Genomic DNA, 22,999 nt, shown 5'->3' on the forward strand with positions numbered 1-22,999 from the left:
TACTGTGATCATGCCTGTGAATAGCAACCACATTTTAGTCTGGGTGACTTCATAAAACTCCACCCCATTTCTTACAGACACACACACATATAGAGGAATCATGAACATAGGTATGAAAGTGAGTGAGGAAGGTAGTACATTAGAAGTGTTAACAGATACAGGAAACTAAATAAATGAAGCAAACTTTACAAGAGTGGAATTTCCACAAATCTTAAAGCATCAGGACACCATTATTGCTATTGATCAGATAAGTGCTGAAATCCAAGCTGTCGTGATAAAGTTGCTTAGCGACAGCATACATGACTGTGATGCGGACAAAGGAAAACCCCAGTGTTTTGGCAACAGAACAAGGAAGGAAATGATGTAATTTGTTGATTTAAAATGTGTGTCCTCTGACTGCCCAATATAGTTCAAAGGTAAGTTGTGATAAATCATGTAGCTGCAATGAAAGAGAAAGTAATGAGTTGTTAGAAAACAATTTTGATTAAATTTTTATACTAAAGATATAAAATTTCAAATATTTGGAGAATTCTGTAAAACGAACACAAGTCTATGGCTGTTTGCCGTGATTATTATAGAGATTATACAGTTTCACATTAAATAGTTATAGTGCTTCAAAACGATGTACAAGTTGAGCATTTCTAATCTGGAACTTCAAAGTTCAAAATGCTCCAAAATTTGAAACTTTTTGAGACCAACATGTTGCAGCAAGTCGAAACTTCCTCACCTGACCTCATGTGTAACAGGTTGCAGTCAAATCTTTGTTTTGTGCACAAAGTTATTTAAAATATTGTATGGAATTACTTTCAGGTTACATGTATAAGGTGTATATGAAACATAAACAGATTTCATGTTTAGACTTGGGTCCTATCCCCTAGGTTCCTCATTATGTATATGCAGACATTCCAAAATCCAAAACATCTGAAATTTGAAACACTAGATTCTAGTTCCAAGCATTTTGAATAAGAGATATTCAACCTATATTGTTTTAAGTGTCAGTATTTCATCTGGAAAAGGTTTGCTTTTATAAAAAGACCAGGTAACTTTGACATCTAAAGACTGTGTGGTTCCTTTTTTCCCTGTGTTTTGTGTTTTACTAACTGTACTTGCATTTTTTAAATGGCAGAAAGACTTTTGGCCAAAATTTTATTTTTTGTGGGTAAATATGTAAAACTAGCATTAAACCATTTCATGAAGCAAGTAGCAAGATACAGTGAGATTACTTTTTTAAGTATGTAAGTAATAGTACATTTTAATATATTTCTTGATAATTTTTTACATGCCGTAAGTTTAAGAAGGACCAGTCATACTATAGTATTTCATGTTATGTTTTAGAGAGCAAAATTCACTTCCAGGTGTATGGTTTTTCTCTTACAACTTTGGGGCAATCCTTTACTGTGTAGCATTTACATTTACATTTTTATTTAACCCATTCATACCAGATTAAATTGTATTGCATTGTTTTAAATTATTGTCAAGAGTATCTTTCTCACAACAGTTCAACATTCCTTCAGTTGTGTATTTTAATTTCTGATCTTTAAAGCATTAAAGCAGCCTGGCTATTTTAATAGAATCCAATTTTTAAAGAAATCACCTGTCTAAATTTTGTCTTCCTCATCCAAGGCAGTTCCCTACTTGATGAGGCCGAGTGGTGGGGTCCTGGGGAAATTGCAGGGCTTACAGCTTTGCTCTTGTCTGTCACAGGTTGGCCAACAGCGAAAAGCAAGGCATGCGGACACACGCCGTCTCTGTGTCAGGTAAGGGGCTCTAGGTAGCAGACCTCGAAAAGCACTGTCATGGGGTAAGATGATCATAGATGTCTATTTTTGGTACAATTGCTTCATTCTAGAATAGCTTATGAAAATAAGCATTCTGGCTATCTAAATTTGTATAATTTTACCATCATTAAATAGTTTTCAGTATGGCTCATAGATTTTATTTTTTTAGATGGGACATAGGTAAAATACCAGATCACTCAGCAAGTTATATAGAATTCCAAATTATTTTTGGGTTTTAATAATATCATGTTAATCATATCCAGAATGAAGTTGCCATTATAATTTATCTTTGCAATTCAGTAGAATATACTTTGCATATTTATTTTTTGAAGTTCAGGAAATATGAGATATTTTAAAACAATTTTTGTATTTCACAATTAATATGCTGTTTGAATATTGCTTTTTTAAAAATATAGTTAAGATACTGGCATGAGCATTATCTTAACTATTTGCTGGTGCGATTGTGTTGTACTTTCCTTGGTATGTTTCAAAATAGATATGCCTTTTTCCCCACTTAAAAATGTGGGAAATAAAGGAAAGGGGGAGGATGAGAAAGCATCTTCTGTGGGCCCATTTGATATCTTAAAATACATATGCAAATATATACATCTGTATATGCACATATATACATACATAACCGTATACGCACATATATAATTTGTTCTTATGTATGTGCATACATATATGTTACATTTCTGAAATAATAGTTTCCTTTTAACTTTAGCATCTCACTTAGAAAAGACCCAATTCCTGTTTATTTTGAATCAGTTTTTTTTGGGACAGAGTCTCACTCTGTCGCCCAGGCTGGAGTGCAGTGACGCGATCTCAGCTCACTGCAACCTCCGCCTCCCAGGTTCAAGCAATTCCCCTGCCTCAGCCTCCCAAGTAACTGGGATTACAGGCACCCACCACCACACCCTGCTAACTTTTGTATTTTTAGTAGACACAGGGTTTCACCATATTGGCCAGGCTGGTCTCAAACTCCTGATCTCAGATGATGCACCTGCCTTGGCCTCCCAAAGTGCTGGAATTATAGGTGTGAGCCACTGGGCCTGGCTTCCTTGTTTGTTTTTCTTTTTAATTGTGCACAAATGTCCCATAAGCCCTTCCTCAAGAAGTATTCTTGCTTGTATTTGCACACTTGGCAAAGATACTCAATAAAGGTGAATGATGTGTGATACTGCCGAAGTCCTACTGCTTGAGAAATCATTGCTCACTTCCTCATTAAGTAGACGGTTGGAGTGCTAGAGCTGGTCTTATGGACAGCTTCGGGGTTGCCAGTATGTTCTCAGGTAACAGTTAATCATCCTTATAAGCCTAGTTGTGACTTCATGGAGTAGCCCTAGTTTACAGTAGTGACACTGGGGCACTAAACAACACTCAGTGTTTGCATTTGTTGAGTCTGTGGTGGGTACAGAGAGTTGGCGAACTTGCCAGGCCCTCATGGAGTTTGTAATCTAGTTGGAGAGAGAGAGACCACCACACATGCTACAGTCATAGGAGGGAGCAGCTGCTGGGCGTCAAAGGATGTTCTGCAGGATGTTCTGTAGAGTAGGTGAGATTTGAGCAGGGCTTTGAATAACTCACAGGCCCTTTGGTCCATCTTCTTGCCAAACTGTAAAGCAGCTTTTGGGATGAGCCCTGGGGACTTCCCTTTTGGTGCTTGCCACACACTGTCTCCACAGTCTCCCCAGACTTGATCAAGAGAGAAGGGAAATGTCCCATTATGTTAATAAGGACTATTTCTGGCATCTGTCTTTGGGTAACAAAGTAATGAAATGTAATAAAATAGGCCCCAGCAGTACCTTCAAATCTTTTTCCTCCTATTTTACTAATCTCTTTTAATCAATACTCTCCTTTCAAGGTTTAAACCTCAGATGTGTCTTTTAGCAGCTGGTCACCACCAAACTTTTGGATTTTACTTCTTCCAGCCAACCCCCACTTTATGATCTCAGTGTTTTCATCCTATTTCAGAACCCCATTAAGAATAAAGTTAGCTGGCATTTTATGAGTACTTTTGTAGATACTGTGTTCCAGGCTCAGGTTTATGTTCTGTGTTCTTGTATATGTATCATCTCATTAGTCCTTACAACAAATCTATAAGATAGTTTTTCTTATTGTATAGCTGAGGAGACTATGTCCCAGAGAGGTTAAATAATTTGCCCAAGGTTACACAGTTGCTAAAATCTGGAGTCATTATTCAAACTCTAATGTCTGGCTTTAACACCCACCTGAATTACTTGTGATCCTGCTTTCATTGTTTCTTCCTAGGTATTCCTTAACTAGGAGTTCATACTTCAGTACCTTCTCCATGTTAGTTCTTAGATTGCTACCATGTTGATTTAAATAGGCAGTTCTCTGGTGAGAAACTTTTAGTAATAATTTAGTATCCATCAGATGAAGTTTGGGCTCCTCAGCTTAGCCCTCCAAGACCTTTCATTATCTGCCCACCACCCACCTTTCCAGTCCTCCCTCGCCTCCTCATCTACATTGTTCTTTAGCCAAAAAAAGTTGGTGGCTGTGCCTCTCCCAACCTCCTTATCTCTGTTGTTCTGCTTGAGCTATTCCATCCAGACTTGCTCTTTTCATCATTACATGTAAAAATATTTTCACTTTCAGAGTTAGTAATACTTCTATATATGACTGTCACTTAGGTGATTTAAAATCCAAGCAAAGAATAATTGGTGTCCAGTGGATATTTAATGACATAGCATTAATTGTTCAGTCTCTCGTTTGTCCTTAGTCATTCTACCTACTACTTGCTCACTTACGTGGAAACCAAACAAGTGTGGCATATTTCTTTTCTTGTATTCCGGCCCTCCCTCCCTTCCTTTCTCCCTTCCTTCTTTCCTTCCATCATCCTGACATTCAATGGTGTGTTATGTTTCTATCTTCCACAAAAACTATAAAACGTAAAAACTGACCAGCCTAGCTGGCCAGGAACCAGTGCATTGTATTTAGCCCCAAAGCTGGTAATTGACATTTCTAGGGACATCTTTGTTAAGCCAATACCTAGAAAAACAGTAATATTACTAAATCCCAGGGTTATTTCTTACCTGCCTACCTGGAAACACTGTACTATGTGGGATGTAGTGCTGACACACCATGGCAGAGGCCCTACTGCTCCTGGATCCTTGTGATATTCTGCATGTGCTTCTTCACAGTGAGCCTGTTCAGTGTCTAGGATAGTAGGGTGAGGCTGCAATCAACTATATGCCAGCTACAATTACTTGTTTTTCTGTCATACGATAGCTCATTTAACCCCCAACAAGCCCTAAGGGATTGATGAGACCTCACTTTTACATTAATCGAGCCAACAGGTAGTTCTTGAGTGCCTGCAGCATGCCAAGCACAGAATTCTAGATACTGGAGTTTACTAGAACACAAAGCCACGTCCCTCCCTTTATGGAGTTTACGTTCTTGTGAAAGAGTCAAGCCATAGATAGTAAATTAAAATAAAGCAGGTAAATTGAGAGCAACAGGAAAGCTGTTTAAAATTGTGATCTGTATGACAATAAACCTGTATATGTATTAACTCTTGTGGGATTGTAAAGCCCTTCATAAATGCTAAATATTATTTAATCCCACAGTGGCCTTGCAAGGTCTTTATTGTCTCTCCATTTCACAGATACAAAGAATTAAATTCAGAAAGGTAAGCAAACTTGTTCAGTGTCACACAGCTTGAAAATGATGGCACTAGGATTGGAACTCAGGTCATTATTACCCTCTAGGCTCTACTGCCTGTCATGAGCAATTTGAGAGTGTACTCCCCTGTACTGATGAACTACTGTTACACTCCCAAGTGTCGATGAAGGTGGAGAGTCTTTGTGGGATTTGTCTGGCTCTCCCGTTTTTCTTCACAACCAAAGAGTTCTTACCTGACCCAAGCCTGAGCTCACATGTCAGTACCTCATAGAAACCTTTCCTGACTACTTTAAGAAGATCTGGACTCTTCCTCCTCAGAGCACTATACATTTCTCTCTCATGCATAGTCCTAAAATGGATGTCATTGTGTTTTAGAAACCATCTTGTCCATAAAACCATGAACCCATTGCATGTAAAGACATGTTCTGTTTATCTCTTTATTGTCTGGGATATTAGTTTTATAATTGTTTTTAAATAAATCCATTAACTCCATAAGGTATGGAGGTATGCTGGGACTTAGAGGAATGCATTCTGGGTAGTGAGAACAGACAGCAGAAAGGCAGGAATGTTTGGAGCAATGTCACTGGGGTTCTCAAGGGGTTACCTGTAAGCTTGTCACTGTAAATTGTTCTAGATTTTTTTCCTAGGAATCATTGTAAATAGTTCTAGATTCTTTCCTAGGAGATGTTGGGCAAGGGAGGAGAGGATAACCAACAGAAAAAGTGAGAGTCTAGATAACTTTAGGACAGTTTGCAGCTCTTAGTGGATCTCTCTTGATGGCAAATAAAGTAATATCCTTACATTCCAGAGAGAAGATACCGGGTACTTTTTCATTATTCATTGCAAAATAAAGGTAGTTATTGGATCACCTTCAGTAAGATTGCAATGACAGTTGATGTTGAATATATGAACAGTGTATCTTTGAAATTCACACAGTATTTCTCTATAAAAATAAGTGTAAGATTAACAGAGATTTACAAAAATATCGAACAGAACAACATGTTTTCCTGCCTATATTCTTCTGAGAACCTAAAGAGGTCTTTTTTTAGCCTAATTATTAAGTTATAAAGAAACTTGTGCTTATTGTGGAGCTCAGGTACAACTTAGAACATATCTGAAATTTGAGTGCTGCAGTCTTTCATAAAGTATGCTGAAAGAGGAGATGTGGCATCTACGGGGAGGGGGTGCTTAAACAGTGGTAGTGTGGGTTAAAATTACCCTGGAAATCAGATAGTTCCAAATCAGTGAGTAAAGCTGTATTTTAAATATTTTGAAGATATAAACTTGGGGTTTTTGTTTGGTTGATTATTGTGTTTGGGTTTTTTTTTTTCTTTTCTAAAATAACCAAGCCCTTGATCAAGCAGTAAAACCTTAATTATGACCAGAAGTACAAGATAACACATGATAGTAGTACCATTGCATTATGCACATGACTCTTGTTACGTATTTGGATTACACGTGTGGGACTGGAGATAATACAAGTTTTCTCATCTGTATCTCTGTCATGTAAACCAATGTAGTGATCTTTTTCAAATGCTTGATTTGATTGTCTCTAAACCCTTCATGCTAAAGGACAATTATACTACTTTGTGATACTTTTTTTTTTCCCCCATTCTGTCGCCCAGGCTGGAATGCAGTGGCATGATCTCGGCTCACTGCAACCTCCGCCTCCCACGTTCAAGCAATTCTTCTGCCTCAGCCTCTCAGGTAGCTGGGACTACAGTTGTGCACCACCATGCCCAGCCAGTTTTTGTATTTTTAGTAGAGATAGGGTTTCACCATGTTGGCCAGGCTGGTCTTGAACTCTTGACCTCAGGTGATCCACCCACCTCAGCCTCCCAAAGTGCTAGAATTAAAATTACAGTCTTGAGCCACCACGCCTGGCCCTTTGTGATACTTTTTCAGTATTTGTTGCAATTTAAATAAATTTTTAATTTTCTAACAGATTATTTTGGTTCAGTTGTTTATCATGCAGCATAATTTCCTTTATTTAAGATTACTTTTAGGTTTTCCAGGTTAGTGACTGGAAATTATTCTGAACTATTAAAACATCTAATGAAATAAATATTATTTGTATTTTGTATTAAGCTGCTTCATTACAGATTCTAAAACAGCTCACTTGTATATGCAAAGGTGGTTTGTAAACTGTAAAGTTCTATAAAATGTAAGGTGGTATCATCTATAATAATTACTGCATTTTATCTTTCTGTGTGGTCTCTGATATACTAGGTTTGTTACCTATTCATGACTATGCCACTTATAAATACAGGTAGTTATTTACATATGCATGTGGCTTAGAGATCATGCCTGGCCCATCCACAAGTGTCATTTTGTTTAAACCTCATGAGAGTCTTCGTAATATTTTCACCTTACACATGAAATTAAGACACTCAGAGCCGAAGTGGTTTGGCCAAGTTCACACACCTAGTGAGTAAAAGCCTGCTGGAAATCTTGATCTTGGACTACAAGGTTTGTTCTCTTTACATTAGACCATATTGACTCATTTATTTCTTTTTTTTATTTCTTTTTTTTTTTTTTTTTTGGAGACACGGTCTCCCTCTGTCACCTAGGCTGGAATGCAGTGGCTTGATCTCAGCTCACTGCAGCCTCAACCTCCCGGGCTCAAGCAATCCTCCTGCCTTGGCTTCCCAAGTAGCTGGGACTACCGGTGTGCACCACCATGCCTGGTGAATTTTTATATTTTTTTTGTAGAGACAGGGTGTCCCTATGTTGCCTGGGCTGGGCTCAAGCGATCCGCCTGCCTCTGCCTCTGAAAATACTGGAATTACAGGTGTGAGCCACCGCACCTAGCCTATGTTGGCTCATTTCTAAAGCTTGATGATATAAATGTGTGGAAGGGAATAATACTTTGGAAGAGTTTGAGTGTGATTCGATTAAGGTTCTTTTCCCCCCATTTATTAGGAATAGGATAGTACTGACTCAGTTCCAACTCTTTCATTAAAATTCAGAAATGTGCCCTGTATTCAAGTTTGAAAAAGGTTCTTCTGTCTAGTTTTACACTCTAGTTTCAATTTTGATAATGCTGTGGGTTACCAAGGTAGCCTCTGTTGCTGAAAGCTTGATTTAAATGCTAGCCTTTAGGAATTAAAAGGGGAAAGAAAAGAAAAAAAAACTTTGCCTTAATTTTAGAGCACTATCACCTGTTATATAAGTAGTTCATTTTTTTCCCTACCAAATCCAAGGGACGCTGAAAAAATTAAAAAGTAAAACTAAATTTAGGCCAGGCACAGTGCCTCACGCCTGTAGTCCTAGCACTTTGGGAGGCCAAGGCAGGCAGAGCCCAAGAGTTTGAGACCAGCCTGGGCAACATGGTGAAACCCTGTCTCTGCAAGAAATGTAGCCAGGCGTGGTGGCGTGTGCCCATAGTCCAAGCTACTCAGAAGACTGAGGTAGGAGGATCCCTTGACCCTGGGATTTGGAGGTTGCATTGAGCTAAGATCACCCCACTGTACTCCATCCTGGGTGACAAAGAGAGACCCTGCCCCCTCCCCCCCCAAAAAAACAACTAAATTTTAAAAGATAAATTCATTTTTGTGAATTATATGATTTGTGACATAATGTAATCAAATTAATTCTTCTAATAATTTTTCTGTGCACAAAGTACTAGGTGTTGAATGTTATTGACCTATTCCTAGTACCTGGCTCACTGGAAATTATTCTAGTTTCAACAGTCATGAATAGTGTTTTGTAGTCAGTCTGGTATTAGGAGAGACTCCAAACCATTGAGAAGTGTACAGTTGTCACTGACTTCATACAGACTGGCTGATTGTGTTGTGCATGAATAAGGAAGTGAATAATCAAAATAGCCCAGCTGTGCTACCTTCTTTCCTATAGCCTTCCCTCTCCCACCATTACATCATTTGAACTCCCTATGCCACTACTGAGATTTGGGTGTTCTTCTTAGTCATACCCTTTCTTCTATGGGTTCTAAAGCAGTTGAGAAGAATACTTGGAAGTCATGTAGGTTTTGAAATATCAACATCGTATGTTGTTAAGTAGTATCTTGAAAAAGGACCCAGAACCACTCCTTCACCCTTGAGTTGAACTTCTTGTCTCAGCTGCAGTCAGTGCAGACAGTGCAGACAGAAACTCACAGACCTCCCTGGCAAGGGGTAGCCTGAGGCACTTTCAAATTTTTAAAAAGGCTAAATGAAAAGCTGAGCAATAATGAGTACAACAAAAATCTAAAGTGGATTTTTGTTTTTATAAACTTGTTCCAGCCCACAGAAATCCAGCTCAGTCTTAAAATTTTGTTTCCAGAAGAGATTATTCCCATCTTCTCCCAAGCAGCCTCCACGCTATAAAGGAGAAAGAAATATATGAGAGTATTATAAACAAAAATGTATTTTTGTCTTTATAAAATAAATGCTTCACAGTTGGCAGTGTTGGGTATACTTGGCTCATGAACCATCTTGATCCTCTGGCGAAACTTATTAACAATAATTAAGCTTCTCAGTCTTTTTTAAAAAATGTGTTACTAAAACACAAGAAGCCCAAGTATCATCATCTTACCAAATATAAAATAAATATTGCTATCATCAAAAGGCCTAGTTTTTTTTTCTTTGAAGAAAATAATTTTAAAGGGAATGCTTGAAAGTTTAAAATATAAATTCTAGAATTTGACCTCAAGTCTTCCCCCACCCAGTTTGTAGCTTATAGCTATACAATAATTGTGGATTAAAATCAAACTGCATGAGTCAAGACAAAATATTTTTGATACCTTTACAAAGAGGAGACCATGGAAATGAACAAATATTAAGTGCCTACTGTGCTTTTGAATTTTGAGTTTTTAAAACTTTTTATGGAAAATTTCAAACATATACAGAAAAGAGAGAATAGAATTGTATCATGATTTTTCATATCATCATCACCCAGATTCAGCAACTAAAATCTTCTAGCCAATTTTATTTCACCTCTGCCTCCATCCGCTTACATACACACATAATCCCTACTGGTTATTCTAAAACGAATCTAAGGCATATTTCACCTATAACTATTCCTAAAAGATGAGACTCTTTTTTTTTTACAAAACATTATCAGCTATCCAGTCAGTGTTCAAATGTCCCTTATTGTCCCATTTTCATATGTGGTTTCATCTAAACAAGAGTCAGACAAGAAGTACTTTGTGAATTTGCTTGCAGCATCTCCTGTATGTGTCAGCTAGACCTTGTTGATTGTTTGTTAACTAGTTGCAATTAATCTGTTGAAGAAATTGTGTCCGTTTTCCTATTCTCGTTCTGGATTAGGCTGATTACATCTCTATGATGCTGTTTTGTTTAACCTATTCTTTTCTGGCCCCTTTATTTCCCATAAGCTGCTTGTTAGAATCTAGAGAAGTTTGATCCAGCTTGGACTTGATTTCCGCCCCGCCCTGCTCCCCCACCCCGCCGCCAAGAAAACTTCATAGGTGATGTACATCTGGTTGTTCTTTGTGATGTGAAGACTAATCAATGGGTTTAGGTCCCATCATTCTCTGATCCATACATGGGAACGTCCCCATGAGCATTTCACCTAATAGTTTTAGCAGCTATTGACATTAATGCTTAGGTTTCATCAGAGGCCACAAAATGGCACCCTGTGAATCCTGCCATTTCTTCTCCCTTTGTTTAGCTGGAATGCTTCTAGAGACAGCTTTCCCTCACCAGCTGCTTCATTACGCTCGGTAACAGGCTTCTTCTGGGAAGACAGGAAAACTGCCTTTTCTTTTCCTTTATTTACCAGTTTTTAAAGTAATAAATTTTACCTTGCTAGTCAGATGTCATTCTTTGAGATTTTCTTTTTAAAATGTCAGTATGAATTTGTGTGTTTTTCACATGTTGGGATAGGAGGTTCCCCCGTGACCACCCCAGGTTGGATGATTACTGGGAAACCTGTTTCCTGGAACACAGAGCTCAGGTAGTGTGCAGCTTTGTCAGCACCACACCCTCATGCCCAAGGAGAAGAACAGAATTGAGAGGTATGGTCAAAGGAGAATATCGCCTTACTTATGTAACTAGAAATAAAAAGGAAAATGCTAATCCAGTTGAACTATTCTCATTGTGCTCTTTATCCCATTCGTACCTGTTCCTCCGGAAGCCCCAGACTCCCTTGTTGCTCACATACCCTCTGCATACCCCCTGTTTTGTCTTCATTGCTTGATTTCCCCCAACTTCTAAAACACTACACCTGTGTCTTCTGGGGCTTCTCTCTATATTCTTCTTTGTCACCTTCCTCTAACTAAAACTCTGGAGGTCACTGATACCCCTTGGTGCCTCTGTAGCCCTACTGATGATGTCTGAGAACCATGGTAGCACTAGCACTGGAGATGAGGTAAATATCCCTTGATTTTCATTGCCCCTTTCAGACTCTTCTCCCTCAAAAACACCAGCTTTGAATCTCACATATCAGAACAAGGCTATCCTATGTTCCTCAAAGTTCTGAGCACCCAGTTCACTGTCACTTCTCCAGCATTCCCCCATCGTAGTTTGGAAGGATTTCAGTAATCATGGTAGGCAGTTCTTCCAGCATGTTGTCTTTTTTTTTTTTTTTTTTTTTGTGGAGATGAAGTCTCACTCCGTCGCCCAGGCTGGAGTGCAGTGGCGTAATCTTGGCTCACTGCAACCTCTGCCTCCGGGTTTCGAGCGATTCTCCTGCCTCAGCCCTCCGAGTAGCTGGGATTGCAGGTGTGCGCCACCACACTCAGCTAATTTTTTGTATTTTTAGTAGAGACGGTGTTTCACAGTGTTGGCCAGGCTGGTCTCAAACTCCTGACCTCAGGTGATCTCCCTGCCTTGGCCTCCCAAAGTGCTGGGATTACAGGTGTGGCCCACTGTGTCTAGCCCCAGCACCTCTTCTCTCCATTCTTCCAATGGTGCTGTATGCTATTCTCGTTCCTGTAGGGCCTACACTTTATCTACAACTATGACTTTCCTATAATTTCAATTTTAAGAAAGCCCTCTCTGACCACCACCTCCAATTTTTCTAGCTTGTTCCTTGATCCCATCCCCATTCTGCTGTCTACATCACACTTTTGTGTCTTCTCTGGTTTCTTAACAAGCCTAAAACCCCTGATTGATAATTGTATCCTTCCCTGGCATACGTCCTCATCATCTCTGACCTACTGTTTTGTTTGTTTTTAACTCACTTGGCAGAAACACTGCCAATAAAGCCAGCTTGTTCTGTCCCATGTCTGCTGTAGCACAACTGAACCTTAAAGTGAATAGCACAATTAGATCTACTACTTTTTTTTTTTTTTTTTTGGAGACAGAACCTCTCTCTGTCACCCAGGCTGGAGTGCAGTGGTACGATCTACGATCTTGGCTTACTGCAATCTCCGCTTCCTGGGTTCAAGCAATTCTTGTGCCTTAGCCTCCTGAGTAGCTAAAACTACAGACACTTGGTTAATTTTTGTATTTTTGGTAGAGACAGTATTTCTCCATGTTAGCTGGTGTCAAACTCCTGGCCTCAAGTGGTCTGTGTGCCTCAACCTCCCAAAGTACTGGGATTACAGGCATGAGCCACCAGGCCCAGCCCAATTAAGTCTAACTTGTTACCAGTCTACCTTCTATCACTTGTTACCTGGTCAGGAATTTTCCCTGCTCTACTACTGTTAGATTTTTTCCCTATGTGCAGCAAGCCAATCATTGTGGCAACAGGTTTTGCCAAAGGGAAAAGATCTTATTCCCAAGGCTGCAATGCCATGTGAGAGATGAGAGAACAGATGTCAAATATGCCTCCCCAAAGATGAAGTTTTAGGGATATTTATGGGATAAAGGAGCAGGGCAGTTGAAGGCATGGGAAAAAGTGAGTGGGTATAAGGAAAAGTGAGTTAATAAGTGATCTGCACACACATAGGCTTTCTGACTCTTCATAGAAGGCATGTTCAGAAAATGGTAGCATTACCATGATCTGAGGGAAGAGTTTGCAGCTCTGATGTCATATGGTCGTCTCTCCTGCATTGGCATAAGCCCGTTTGAAGGATCAGTGGCCTCAAGCTGCTTGAGCTGGGCAAGAGCTGCCCTCTGCTTTCTGAAAAACAACTTAAAGCACCCATTACTGCAGTGACCTACAGGAAGCTAGTGGGAGTTTAGTTATGGATTGTCTGGCTATTTGACTTGCTAGTGGGAGTTTCTAAATCTTAAGTGACTAAAAGCAACTGATATTATTTGGATATTTATTCCTGCCCAAATCTCATGTTGAAATGTAATCTCCAGTTTTGGAGGTGGGGCCTGGTGGATGGTGCTTGAATCATGAGGCAGATCCCTTATGAATGGCTTGGGCCATTCCTTTGGTGATGTGTGATCTCTGGTTCTGAGTTCACATTAGAACTGGTCCTTTAAAGTATGTGGCTCTTCCCCACCCCACCCCTTGCTCTTGCTTTTGCTGTGTGATGTGCCTGCTCCCTCTTCACCTTCTGCCATGATTGTAAGCTTCCTGAGGCCTCCCCAGAAACCGAAAAGATGTCAGCACCATGCTTTACATAAAGCTGGCAGAACTGTGAGCCGATGAAAACCTTTTTTCTTTATAAATTACCCAGTCTCCAGTATTTCTTCATAGCAATACAATAACGGCCTCATACAGCAAACAAGGCAGGTTAAGTTTGGCAGGCTTAATCAGGTTAGCTCTGGTTTCATTTGCACATCACCCACTCTGATTTCCCCACCTTAGTAGCCCCCTTCTGACATCACTGGTCCCCTTATGATAGAAGAACTCTTTATGTGAGTTATTGTGATTCAGTGTTGCTCCTTATTGAAATTGCTGTGCTTTTGCTTCCAGAATACCATATTCTTCCTGCCTCACTCCTTGTTATTCAACACTTCACGCCTGAGGATCCCAGGACTCAGTTCTTCTGACACTTTGTGTCAGCCACAGTCACCCCTTTGGGGATCTCATTGTGTTTCATGACTTAATTATGCTGGTGACTCTCAGATTGTTATCTTAGTTTTTCAGACTTCTTTCTTGAACTCCAGACCCCTGTGGCCACTACGTTCTCACCAGTGTGGAATCTAGTGTCTCATAAGCATTTCAGAGTTAATATACTCGAAATGAACTGATATTCACACCAAGCCTGCTTCTCTCCCCTTCTCCACTCACTAAATGGCACTACTTTCCTTCTGGCCGATCAGATCATCCTTGGGGTTATTCTTGATGCTATTCTCTGTTTTCTTCTCCCATATCCAATCTATTGACAAATCCAAATTGTTCCTGGAAATAAACTCTGTACTTATATTAATTTTGCATAAGCTTTTTCCTTTAAGGTTTACACTGGGAATATATTTAGAAGACCGAGTCATAGATTGAAGTTGCCCTGTATATGTACTCTGATTAGTGGCAATTACAAGTGGATTTATAAAGGAAAAAAGAACAGACAGTTCTTAAATTGTTTACCAAGAATTTGCATTAAAATAATATAAGTATTGGCCAGGTGTGGTGGCTTACACCTGTATTGCCAGCTCTTTGGGAGGCCGAGGCAGGCGGATCGCCTGAGGTCGGAGGTTCCAGACCAGCCTGGCCAACATGGTGAAACCTGTCTCTATTAAAAATACAAAAATTAGCCGGGTGTGGTGGCGAATGCCTGTAATCCCAGGTACTCAGGAGACTTAGGCACAATATTTGCTTGAACCTGGAAGGCGGAGGTTCAAGGTTCAAGGTTCAAGATTTGCTTGAACCTGGAAGCCAAGATCACGCCACTGCACTGCAGCCTGGATGGACACAGCAAGACTCTCAATGATAATAATAATAAACTATTGATTGTCCATTGTTCTTTATATCACAGATTCCAGGAACATGAAGATAATGTTTTAGTGGTTTAGGTGCAGTGGGGAAGATGCCCTTAAAAACAGTAATTTCCTTTATAAGTGTAAATTTCTTTGACAGAGGATTTCAAAACAGGCAGCTAAATGTCAGAAAGTTGTATTTTGGAGACTGATTTATTTTGATAGGTGTTCTTTTCAACTTAGCTTGTTTTTAATTAGATTACTGACTTCAAGTTGGAGCCCTTTAATGAATTGGGCAAATAAAGCATTTGCAGTTTTCAGGGCCTAATATTTAAATATTTGAAAAGCAGGCATAACTGGAAGGCTCAGCGTAAAAATCAAGGGCCTAGTATGGTGATTCACACCTATAATCCCAGCACGTTGGGAGGCTGAGGCAGTCAGATTCCTTAAGCCCAGGAGTTAGAGACTAGCATGGGCAACATAGCAAAACCTTGTCTTAAAAAAAAATCAAGGACCCCCCCCTTTTTTTTTTTCTAATGGTCTTTTTTTTTTTTTTTTTTTTTTTACTTTTTTATTTATTATTATTATTATACTTTAAGTTCTAGGGTACATGTGCATAACGTGCAGGTTTGTTACATAGGTATATTTGTGCCCTGTTTTAAGGCAGGGTCTTGCTTTGTTGTCCATACTGGAGCGCAGTGGCATGATCTTGGCTCACCACAACCTCCATATCCCGGGGTCAAACATACCTCACACCTCACCCTCCCAAGTAGCTGCGAACTACAAGCACACACCACCACACTTGACTAGCTTTTGTATTGTTTGTAAAGACAGTATTTTGCCGTGTTTCCCAGGCTGGTCTCCAACTCCAGAGCTCAGGTGATCTGCCCACCACTGCCTCCCCAAGTGCTGGGATTACAGGCATGAGCCACCATGCCTGGTTCCCACTTTTACATTGAATCCTGGTTCCCCCAAAAGAGGGAAATACCATGGTGTTTACTGAGAGGGGTTCCTATCCAGACCCCAAGAGAGGGTTCTTGGATCTGGCTCAAGAAAGAATTTGAGGCAAATCCATAGGATAAAATGAAAGCAAGTTTATTAAGAAAGCAAAGGAATAAAAGAATGGCTACTCCGTAAGCAGAGCAGCAGTGTGGGCTGCTGGACTAAGGATACTTATAGTTACTTCTTGATTATATGCTAAACATGGGGTGGATTATTCATGAGTTTTCTGGGAAAGAGGTGGGCAATTCCCAACACTGAGGGTTCCTTCCCTTTTTAGACCATACAGAGTAACTTCCTGACCTTGCCATGGCATTTGTAAACTGTCATGGCACTGGTAGGAGTGTCTTTAGCATGCTAATGCATTATAATTAGCATATTGTAAGCAGTGAGGATGACCAGAGGTCACTTTTGTCACCATCTTGGTTTTGGTGGGTTTTGGCCAGCATCTTTACCACAAGCTGTTTTATCAGCAAGGTCTTTATTATGACTTGTATCTTCTATCAACCTCCTGTCTTATCCTGTGACTTAGAATTCCTGACCTCCTGAGAACGCAGCCCGGTAGGTCTCAGTCTTATTTTACCGAGCCCCTATTCAAGATGGAGTTGCTCTGGTTCAGATGCCTCTGACATTAGGACCAGGCTACATAATGTTCCACAGTGTTCCATGCTGCAGAGACATTCCTGCGATGCTAATGGGTGACCCAACACCAATCAGCCCATTCTGCCATCTGCCATAGGAGTCTTACCCCTTGGTGGTGTTTCCTTAGCCTCCAAGTGTTCAAATTTTGCTTTTCTTATCTAAATGTGTAGAGAAATAAGTAGCCCTCTGCAGTTATAACCATTCACTGTGACCACTGTTAGCCACTCCAAAACTGCCGCTTTTGCTGGTGACTTGCCAATTGATCACATGTTGCCACACATACAAAGGTCAAGTTCTCCCTCACAGTATGGAGTAATCCCTGTACCCCAAAAGCCAAAGAGAACAAGTAACTCAGTACAAAAAAGAACAGAGAATGAGAAGAGTGACATCGTCTGTCATTTTTCAAAGGCTTCCTGGGAGCCTTCTAAAAGGGAATAGGTAGGATTGCAGTAAGCTAGTTGAGACTGAGGTAAATATGAACCAGCGTAATCACATAGAAAGTTGGACTGGTAGGCCGGGCGCGGTGGCTCAAGCCTGTAATCCCAGCACTTTGGGAGGCCGAGGCGGGTGGATCACGAGGTCAGGAGATCGAGACTATCCTGGCTAACATGATGAAACCCCGTCTCTACTAAAAATACAAAAAACTAGCCGGGCGTGGTGGCAGGCACCTGTAGTCCCAGCTACTTGAGAGGCTGAGGCGGGAGAATGGCGTGAACCCGGGAGGCGGAGCTTGCAGTGAGCCGAGATCATGCCACTGCACTCCAGCCTGGGAGACAGAGCGAGACTCCGTCTCAAAAAAAAAAAAAAAAAAAGTTGGACTGGTGAGAAAGGAAAAGTTGCTCAGAGCAGCCTGAGGTATGTGAGGTCTGCAAAATTTATCAGGCCCAGAGAGGCAGGAGTGCAGGGCTTCAGTCATGCCCTCCTCACCCCTATCCTGCACCCAGGCCCGGAGCAATTGTTGAAAAGCATTTTTTTCTTGACTAGCGGCCTTACCCATTATCTTCACATTCCTGGAATTTGCGAAACAATGTAGGAACTCTCTCTTTTCCTTTAAAGGGAAATATTAATATTCTGAATGACTCTTGACATCATTCAGAATAAAAGCCAGTGCCCTTACCATGAGCTAAGAGGTCTTAGACACTCTGATACCTCACTGAGTGTGTCTCAGTGCCACCTCCCCCTTCCCACTCCCAACTCTTCATCCGCCTCACCTGACTTCCCTGCTGCTCCTCAGCATGTGCTCACACTGACCTCTGCAGAGCCAAGGCCTGTGTGTCTGCTGCACTGGCCTCCCCTGATGTGTGCATGGTCCTTTCCCTCTCCTCCTGAAGTCTTTGCAGATGACTTCCTCCGTAATCACCATATTTAAAATGATAGCCCCACCTGAAAATACTCCTTCTTCTGCTGGTTTTTCACTAGCACTTACATGTTGACATCCCATATAATTTACTTATTTTATCTTCCTTCTCCCTTACTAGGACGTAAGTTTAGGTGTCTGTTTTGTTCACGCCTCTAGCTCCAGCACCTACATGGTATGCCTAGTTTATGGCAGGTATTCAATAATTAAAGGGATTATCTTGAATACAATAAAAGTCCTAATCCTTTTTGTTTTTGTTTTTATGATGTGTGGTAATATTCTTGGTATTACTCAAAAAGAGTTGTACTTTTTTAGAAAATTCACTTTTTCAGTTAGTATAAAGAATATTCAGTCCAGTTTAGAAATGAACAGTAGGAAAATAAGAAGAGCCAACACTTGTGGAGTGATTACTCTGTTCTAGGTGCCCAGAGAATCCCATGGAATCCTTTCCCAACCTCCTTACTGGAGGTAGCTTCCGTTATGACCCCATTCTACAAATGAGAGAACCAAGGAACAGAAGTTGAGCAATGTATCCAAGGTCAGAATGAGTAATTGAGCCAGTATTTGAATCCAAACTGTCTGGCTCCAGAGCTAGTGTTCCATGTATCTTTTATTTTTCTGTAACTTTACCCTTGAGAATGGTTGTAAGAATAGTAATGTGATGTCTCTCATGTTCTTTCCTCCAGTTCACTATGTTTATGTTTTGGCTCACTTGCTTTATCACTCTATAGGTTTTTTTGTTGTTGTTAGTTTTTTTCCTTGAATCATGTGAAAGCAAGTTACAGACATGGTGCCCCTTATAAACATTTCAGTGTGTGTTTAAGACCAAAGATGTCATCTTATATGATCAGAGTATAATTATCAAAATCAGGAAATTTAATACTGAAGAAATGCTCTTATCCACAGTCCAAATTATTTCATCCCAATAATGTCCCGTATCGCTATTGCTTCCTGATCTTTCCCTTTCCCAGCCTCTAGTCCAAAATCCCATCCCGCATCAAACAGTGTATCCAGTTGTCAGGCCCATTTTGGCGAGACAAGGTCTCCCTCTGTTGCTAGGCTGGAGTTCAGAGGCTCTGCCTCTGTGGTCCAGGCTCTACCTCCTAGCTCCAGCAATCCTGCCAACTCAGCCTCCTCAATAGCTGGGGCCACAGGTGCACAACACCACACCTGGCTAATTTTTGAATTTTTTTGTAGAGACAGGGTCTTGCTATGTTACACAGGCTGGCAGGCCCATCTTCTTAACTGAGAGACCAGTTTATACTTTACTCTAGGGCCATCATATACAAACTCCAGAAATTTAGTGTGTGTAAATGTAGCTTTTCAAATCAAGCAATAAGATGAAATTGTCAGTAAATGTTAATGGGATCAGCCGGGTGCAGTGGCTCATGCCTGTAATCACAATACTTTGGGAGGCCAAGGTGGGCAGATCACCTGAGGTCAGGAGTTTGAATCCAGCCCGGCCAACATGGTGAAACTCCAACTCTACTAAAAAAAAAAAAAAAAATTAGCTGGGCGTGGTGGCAGGTGCCTGTAATCCCAGCTACTCGGGAGGCTGAGGCAGGAGAATCCCTTGAACCCGGAGGCAGAGGTTGTAGTGAGCTGAGATTGTGCCATTCCACTCCAGCTTGGGGGACAAGAGCGAGACTTCTTCTCAAAAACAAACAAACAAACAAAAAATGTTAATAGGATCAAAGCATGCCGTTTGAAAAATATTACTGAAGCGTACATTTCTGTTCTCATTTCTGTTCCTAATATGTTGACAATGTCAATAAGATTGTTACCATCTTGGTGGGGCAAACAGTCCTGACCCTTATTCTTGGGTCCATACTTCTGATCTTTCTTTATGATACCCTGTGAGTATGCAGTTAAATGTTGATGTTACCTGTGTCTGTCATATGTTAATGACTGCTGCGTCTTAAAGGGCTACATTCCTGCGTCCCTGGCTTTGACTTCACTTTCACACTTGTCCACAATTGCTATTACCATACTGCAATTGCTGCTTGCTTTCTCATTTTGCTATATGCTTCTGGAGAGCTGAGATGTGTCTTATTGATCCAGCTTTTTGACTCTAAAATGAGCTTTGAGTACGTGAATGAGTGAGCAAATGAATCAATATTGCTAGTAGAGGTTTTGCAATTTATGTTTTCAAAGATCCTCATCACCGGTTTTTATGTTAAGGTAATTTATGTAAAGTATATAACTCAAGAGCTGTGAGTGTCTTTGATAATAATTTGGGGAAAGTTGTTCATAAAACTGTTTCACAAATGAAGAACTGCTATTTTTCTGCTATTTTTTTTCTGTATGGTTGAATGTATTCACAAGAGTCTTGAATTATTTATTGATCTTTGTTTTTTCCTTTAAATGTTGTCATTTGGAAAAATATCTGAATGTTCAATTGGCTGGCTCTACAGAGCTGGGAGAGTCTTAAGTCTTGTTTCTGTATCAAGTGCTAATCTACAGGAAATTCAATTTTAAAATATTAGTATGTTCTTTAAAACTCTAGTCAATCATAGTAGGAAATAAGGCATGCCAATGGTCAAAATAAAAGCATTGCAATTTTGTATCTGTTTTTATAGATAAGCCTTTAAATGTAACAAAAGTTGTCTTTTGTATTGAAATAATTTGTTTCTATTTTTCTCTTTCCCCTCTTGCCTCTTTATAAAGGAGTCAGTCACTGCCAACATAAAGTTAAGAAAGCTAGGCGCTTTCTCCCTTTGGTCTTCTGTTCCCATGATCCTCCTTCTACGGGTACTGCACTCATATTTGCACAGGCTCTCCTATTAACCAGAGCACTCCAGAGAAACTAACTCTAACTTGATGCTTATAGATTATCCTGAACAGATCGTAGCTTTATCGAATATTAGTGTATGTGCTGTTCATTGTTCAGAAGCAATAACGGGGTTGGGGTGGGGGCAAGGTTTTATGTCTGACCATCTTTGGGTTACTCTCGTGAAAAGAAGATTTTTTGTTTGCCTGTTTGCTGGTTTTTAAATGCATGACAGGGCAAGAAGTTGTTTCTCAGTTTCATTTGTGCTGTTTGAGTGTTTTCCCACAGAGGTCAGCAGGATCACACTTTTTGCATTATGGATTTCCTAATATAGCATGCAACTGAATGAAGGAGAATGGTCATAGTGACTCCCTAGTTGTCTGCTTTTCATGCTTTGGGGACAGATACTTAGGGCTGCTGCATAGTAGAGACAACTATACCATTTGGAGCATTTTCTAGAAAAGCAAAGATTGTTTACAATAATTGAAACAGTAATTTCTCCAAACTATTCAAAACAAAATTTCTTCCGTGCAAACTTAAATGGTAACCTTTGTTGTCAGCAGAGCTTCAAGTACCGCACTCCCCACAGTTTATAGTAGTGGGCTTGGCCTGTGTCTACCTTGTAATATTTTTTTTTTTTTTTTTTTGAGGCGGAGTCTGGCACTTCTTGCCCATACTGGAGTGCAGTGGCCCGATCTCGGCTCACTGCAAGCTCCGCCTCCTGGGTTCACGCCATTCTCCTGCCTCAGCCTCCCGAGTAGCTGGGACTACAGGCGCCCGCCACCTCGCCCGGCTAGTTTTTTTGTATTTTTTAGTAGAGACAGAGTTTCACCGTGTTAGCCAGGATGGTCTCGATCTCCTGACCTCGTGATCCGCCCGTCTCGGCCTCCCAAAGTGCTGGGATTACAGGCTTGAGCCACCGCGCCCGGCCTACCTTGTAATATTTAAATCCCACTGGCTCATTGGAATGGGCTTGCTAAGGGGTTATTCCCTTCTTATAACTAAACATACAGATTAATAACTAGCTTATTTGCATTTTTATCTGAGGGGACACAAGTTCCCTTTGAGGAAGGTAGAAACCATTTTTAAAATTTAATTGTAAGAGGCAGTCAAATTAACTTTGCTTAGTGTGGCAGAATCCAGTTTACACTCTAATACTTTAGCTGTGTAACTTCGTGTAATACATTGACAGCTTTAAACTTGGCATTATGCCCTCAGATTCAAGTAAACATACTACCACTACAATCCTTCTTTATCTTTTGAATTAAACCCTGGGGGGTAATTTTTTTTATTTTTCTTACACTTTGGTTTACTTGTCATTTTAATAGTGTTTTCCCCTCTCTTCCCTCTTCTCCTTCCTATGTCTCCCTCCCTCTGTTCCCTACTTCCCTTTCTTTGCATGCCACCTGGATCTGCAGATGAAATTAGTGGGGACGGTAATATTTATTTTCACATTTGTGTTATTGCGATGATAATTATTTATGGAAATAAATATAGTTTAGTATTTAATGAAAGGCAAAATGTGCTTTTGATCGAACAGAACCAAGTACAAAATGGTATGCAAAAATGATATTTTAAAAATTGCTTAGGGCTTTGGCATGGAAAGGATAACTATCAATTTCTTAATCACATTTTAGTGGTAAATTTGAGTTGTATGTATTCCTAGTAAATTTTCTAGATTTCATTATTAAAACTTTTCTGAGAGTTCTTAAAAAATGTCAAAAGCAAAATTAGTAACACTTGAAAGCCATAAATGGTAGAGGCCCATACACTCTGTTTCACAAGTATAATATCTACATGATAATTCTTAGTTTGAGAATGAGATAGTAGAAAGGAAAGAATGAAAAATGATTTTAAAGACTCACAGAAACTAACAGAATTAGGGAAATAACAGCAATAATGATAACTGGTTTTTCAAACGGTTGATAGCACTTAAGGTAGAAATTTAAAAGTTTAAAATCACATACTATGTCTTACATTTCCCATCTACTTGATATACTGCTTGCATGAAACTAAACTCCTTTATACTAAAAGAGTAAGATTTTATAAAGTAAAATTAAGAAGGAATTGTGGCCGGGCGTGGTGGCTCATG

At 40.0% G+C, this 22,999-nt stretch overlaps 1 protein-coding gene across 36 annotated transcripts in view; it reads left to right on the forward strand.

Annotated features, from left to right (window-relative positions):
• The window catches only part of LOC105488506 (protein tyrosine kinase 2), a 357,242-nt gene that overhangs the window by 214,029 nt on the left and 120,214 nt on the right, over positions 1-22,999 (forward strand). For 17 of the 36 annotated variants that reach the window (XR_011606671.1, XM_071067734.1, XM_071067742.1 and 14 more), the window contains 3 exons: positions 1,705-1,757; positions 20,805-20,888; positions 22,326-22,343. Coding sequence is in view for 35 of the 36 variants with exons in the window: in XM_071067734.1 (XP_070923835.1) it covers positions 1,705-1,757; positions 20,805-20,888; positions 22,326-22,343 (155 nt within the window). In the remaining variant the exon portion in view is untranslated. The remainder of the gene's footprint in view (positions 1-1,704; positions 1,758-20,804; positions 20,889-22,325; positions 22,344-22,999) is intronic. The other 19 variants (XM_071067741.1, XM_071067749.1, XM_071067752.1 and 16 more) reach the window with 2 other exon arrangements.

This window comes from Macaca nemestrina, chromosome 8, assembly GCF_043159975.1.
Source record: "Macaca nemestrina isolate mMacNem1 chromosome 8, mMacNem.hap1, whole genome shotgun sequence".
NCBI classification, from domain to species: Eukaryota; Metazoa; Chordata; class Mammalia; order Primates; family Cercopithecidae; genus Macaca; species Macaca nemestrina.